The 5,436-nt window shown below is 41.0% G+C and overlaps 1 protein-coding gene across 1 annotated transcript in view; it reads left to right on the top strand.

The window, feature by feature from the left end:
- cbr1 (carbonyl reductase 1) overlaps positions 1-2,585 on the top strand; it is a 10,370-nt gene extending 7,785 nt beyond the window's left edge. The window contains 2 exon segments of the mRNA XM_032540927.1: positions 79-132; positions 2,258-2,585. Of these exon segments, the coding sequence (XP_032396818.1) occupies positions 79-132; positions 2,258-2,431 (228 nt within the window). The 3' untranslated portion in view covers positions 2,432-2,585.
- Positions 2,586-5,436: the final 2,851 nt, after the last annotated feature.

Consider the following 5,436-nt stretch of genomic DNA (forward strand, 5'->3'; position numbering starts at 1 on the left):
GTGTGTGTGTCTGTGTGTGTGTCTCTGTGTGTCTCTGTGTGTCTCTGTCTGTCTGTCTGTCTGTCTGTCTGTCTGTAGACCCTGTCCATGATCCTGGCTCGTCGTCTGTCCAAGGAGAGACCACACGACGGGGTAATAATCCTCTAATCCATGATCTTTTTTAATCAGAACCAGAACCAGATCTTCTTTTTAACCCCAGCAGCTTGTTTCAACAACGCAGGAATACAGTTAATGATGTTAGATACATTTCACACGCAGTAACGGTGCAGACGCCCTTCTCAGTCCTCAGCTGCTCTCTGCTTAGCTGTTGTCTTCGCCACGTTTTCCTACTTTTGAGGTTTTCCTGTAACAATGACATCGTTGGGGGTATAATTTACCACAACTCTGGGTCGTGATAATCTGCTACCCACAAAACCCGGCGAAGCACCATTCACTTTTTTATTCACCACATAGGACATGTCTGGAGCCAAACTTCAACTCTCAGCTCCTTCTAAAGGGGAACTACGCCCTTTTTATGGATTTACTGAACTGAACAGCTCTGGAGTCGTCTCGCCGCCCCCCCCCCGCCCCCCGCTGCTTCACAGCCCTGCACACGCAGGCCTCCACGCCCCCATTCAGGAACCCACTAGCTAGAAGATCAAGGTAGCGATGGAGTTTTTCACACTGTCGCCGTGGCTGAGCCGGCGAAAATAGAAGCAGAAAGCTAGAAAAGCATTGTCGCAGGAACGGAGAAAGAGAGAGCAGACTGGCAGAAAAACGGCAGACTGACCGAGAGAGGAGCCTTCAACAGGGGGTCCGCGACCCCTAGGGGGTCCGCGGAGGTACTGCATGGGGGTCGCGAACGTTTGGTTGATTAGTACTTTTTTTTTATAATCCCCCCCCCCCCCCCCCTCCCTTCTCCCCGCCCCCCTGCAGTTTTTTTTCCACTAATGAAATGTCTTTAAATCACATTAACATGAACTCACACACTGGTAGTAAACAGATAAATGGAGCAGAAGATGTCTTTCAGTCATCAATGCCACATGGCACTATAGGACCAGTTTGATATACCATGTATACATATCTATAATTAGGGGGTCCCCCGCTCCACCTCGCCATCAGTTTGGGGGTCCTTGGCCTGGAAAACGTTGAAGACCCCTGGTCTATAGAGAAATGGCCAAAACTGCAATTCAAGGCTCCTCTGGTTGACACAGATTTAGTTTTGACTATTAATCTAATATTAATTTACTATTGCTTTGAGGTAGTTTTTTATTCCACTGTTTAACCCTTGTTGTCGTCCTCGGGTCAAATATTGTCCCCTTTTGAAAAAAAACAAACAAAATCTTTATCGGGAAAGTGTCTTTTCAAGCATTATTTCAGAAAAACAACGCGGATTGTTCCACACAATGATGAGCCCTCTGCTTTTTAAATTTGGATGTTTTCGTTCAATTTATAGCATTCAAAAAACCGTTTTTATGTAAGAGCATCGGGGGGGGAAAAGTGACTAAAATGTTTTAAAAAGTTTCAAAAACACAGGGGCAAAAAAACCCCACAAAAACATCAAAAGGCACAGAAGAAAATTGACAAAAACATCAGGGGAGAAGGCAACAAAGGTTTTGAAAAAGATCATCAAAAGGTTTCAATTTTGACCCAGAAAAACAAAAAGACAACACAAGGGTTAAAAAGCGTCAACAAAAGTGTTATTTTTCGGGAAGACAACACAAGGGATGACCCGTGTTCCTAAATCAATGTTCTTTTTAATTCCCCAAAATAACATGATTGATTCCAACGCTCTTTGCCAAGTACAAATCTCTACTTTCATTAATTTTGGGTCTTATTATATTTTATAGCATTGTAAAACAAAGTGAAGTGTTGTTGAAATAGTATTGAGTAAAAGTTGACATATTCCAGTCTGTGATTATCATCAACATCCATTCCTTTAATTTTAGTCTCAATAATTCCTAATTTCTGCTTTTCTAACTCAGACATTAGGCATAATTTCCCATTAATGAGGTTTATTGACCATAAATTCGTCAAAAGTGTTGAAAAAAGGGACAAAAAAGTAAGAAAACATTGATTTAAAAAAAGTAAGAAAACATCGATAAAAAGCATAAACAAAAGTGTTGATTTTCAGTTTTGACAGGAAGACAACACCAGGGTTAAAAAGCGTCAACAAAAGTGTTGATTTTCGGGAAGACAACACAAGAGTTAATGGTTGTGTTGCTTTGTTTTTGGTGGCGTCCTCCTTGCTAACATGCACCTTGTGTTGCTGGTGCAGATCCTGCTGAACGCCTGCTGTCCCGGCTGGGTGCGCACCGACATGGCCGGCTCCAAAGCCACCAAGTCCCCGGAGGAGGGCGCTGTGACGCCGGTCTACCTGGCCCTGCTGCCCCCCGGGGCCACAGACCCCCACGGGAAGTTCGTCTCTGAGAAAGAAGTCCAGCCGTGGTGAAAGGGTTAAAAGGAACGTGTGTGTGTGTGTGTGTGTGTGTGTGTGTGTGTGTGTGTGTGTGTGTGTGTGTGTGGTGTGTGTGGTGTGTGTGTGTGTGTGTGTGTGTGTGTGTGTGTGTGTGTGTGTGTGTGTGTGTGTGTGTGTGTGTGTGTGTGTGTGTGTGTGTGTGTGTGTGTGGTGTGTGTGTGTGTTGTGTAGGTGCGGTCCACGTTAGCACTAAATTGCCCAAACCTTCATGAAAAAACTCTTCTTTTCCAAAAATAACAATGCCCATATATGGAGGAAAAAAAAAAATCACTGATCTGGGTGAAAAATTATTGTGAAACAGTCACAAAATTCAGCACTACACCAATGTGACGGACATCAAACCAAAGACTCAAAAATAAATAAAAAGGGGGGGGGGGGGGGGGGGGGTCAGTAGCTCAGTTCATGGGAGTTGGGTTGCCGGTTCAAGTCCCTGTACGGAGTGGAGATGGATTGGTGGCGGAGAGATGCTACTTCACCTCCGGGCACTGCCCGGTGACCTTGAGCAGGCACTACCAACCCATAACCGCGAGATCGCTGGCCGCACTGCAACCCCCCCCCCCCTCCCCCACACACACACACTCTGACATCTCTCCATTTCCACAAACAGGTCCTGAGTATGTGTGTGTATTTCAGACCTGTGTGTAGTGATTACTAACAAACAGAGTGTAAACTGTTATCATTATTAATATTAATTCCAGGGAACACTAATAATTTTGAATGGTGTGTGTATGTGTCTGCTGGGTTATATGCAACAATAATCATGCATGAATATATTCATAAGTGCAAGCTAATCGCTGCCATTTTTGATAAAACTCCATTTAATCACTCTGCCTTCAATAAGAACAACATTTCTATATATTTTTTTTACTTGTAGAAATGGATTTTTTTTTCATAATTAACTGGATGAGGCTCGAATGTTGTGTACCCAAAGAAAATAAAATGAATTTCTTTTTCTGGCTAGTTTGTTGTATTCTTTATTATTTAAGTAGGTAAGACTCTAAAATCAGATTGATGGAGGTATAGTGACGCCTGGTGGCCCAGGTGGGCGTTTTTTTTTTTTAGAATAAAATTGATTTCTAACATTTTACATTGAAAGAGGAAATCCCCAAAGCTGAGGAAAAGCACAGGATCAGATGATCAGATGTGTTCAATATCCATAATACTGATATAAAGCTAAATAAATACAGGTTGCCTTTGATTTGCACCGTCTCTAGCTTGAAACTACAGTAGTAACTCCTGTGTATAGACACATTTATGGAGAGGTACACACACACACACACAGCCGACTATAAATGAAAGTATTCCTGAAGAAATAATTATAGAACTGGTCTTTATTTTATGATCCTGATATGATAAAGCTGTGTAACGCACACACACAGTAAACCCGGGATTCATCTGAGGTCTTCTCCGTCACTATCGTGGGATTTCTTTTTAGGGTTTTATCTCAAAACTTGATATTATGGTGAGTGTTTTAACTTTCCATTGCATGTATTCTCAAAGCTTTCTGTTGTATTTCTCATTCAGCCTGAGATAAAACCCCATAGCAAAAAAAAAAGATCTCCCAAAAATGATGAACAAAAGGATTTCCCTACATGATTTCAATGTATTTATTATTATACAATGGTGCTCATATGTTTATGAACCCATGCTAAAGTGGACTAAAAAGAGGAAGAACATTTATTGATTTATTCATTCACAAAGATAAGGTCAGACTTTTCCTATTTTTTTTTTTAAATTAAGGCATTAAGATCAATTTCCAAAAGATGTTTTTTATTCTTTTTTTTAAGTCAACTTTAGCATGTGTCCATACACTTATGAGCACCACTGTAACTTATTTATTAAATATCATCCATGTTATATTAAGTAGAATGAAGACAAACTGTTGGTTAGTGCTGGTGCTTTGGTCGTTTCTTTGCAAGCTCAAATTATTATTTATTATTATTTGTCAGTCCTCTAAAAAGCTGTTATAGAATAAGACAACATTGGTGCAATAGCCTGTTATCCTATAGGTGAATATGGAATTATTATATATGTTTGAATCTCCTTTCTATACTTTTTATACTGCATAATGCGTGATATGGACCTGTGTCTGCAATAAAAGATCAAGTTGACTGATTTCACTGCAGCTCTATGTAACTTAAGCTTTTACCCTGAGGTGTCTCGCATCGTCATCCGTCTCCAAAATGTCTTACATGTGCATGTGCACCTAGATTTTCATATCTTTCTCCATTACCTGAAGGAAATCCAAAATGCCCGGAGCACGTATTAATGCAAAGAAGGTCCGAATGAGAAATCTCACTCAGGTGGCTTCTTATTAGATAGAAACGTTGCTGTGGAAGTCCAGACTTTCTCTCTCATGCGTTCCCTCTCGGTCTGTTCTAGGTATTTGAGTCAATACCACAGCTGTGTGGGGCGGATGTACAGTAGGACTGTGGGAGTTGTAGTCCTGTCAGACGAATCTGATTACCTTGTAGATAAAAACTAATCCATGGAGCGAGAGGGACAGAGACAGAGATGGTAATCCTTTAATCCCTGCTATCTGCCGAGGGAAACCCCATCACACACACATGCTTCGATAATCCCAGTTTCCACCATCATCAACGGCTGTAATTGCTCACCAGCGATGCAATTCCTGTTTTATTGATCCTGCGGTGGGGAATTCCCTCAGATCTGACACAGAGATCAATACCTCCACTGTTCACATGCAGTACGGGACATAATTGAGTCGGCTTTTCTGATAGTAATCCACCTGAACAGATAGAGATATAGATATTAAGACTAAAATATCACATATTGTGTTCAAATGAGGTTGAAAATAAAGTGGCAGCACATAAAACTTCTGAAAATCACATTTTCTTCAAAACACAGAAATACGATCATGCATCGACACATTTTTACATGCAATTCACTGAAATGTATCCAGTTTTATTTATTCATTTAAAAAGTATTCTTTTGACCAGACCACCAGTTTACTTTTT

The sequence above is a fragment of the Etheostoma spectabile genome, chromosome 17, assembly GCF_008692095.1.
Source record: "Etheostoma spectabile isolate EspeVRDwgs_2016 chromosome 17, UIUC_Espe_1.0, whole genome shotgun sequence".
NCBI lineage: Eukaryota > Metazoa > Chordata > Actinopteri > Perciformes > Percidae > Etheostoma > Etheostoma spectabile.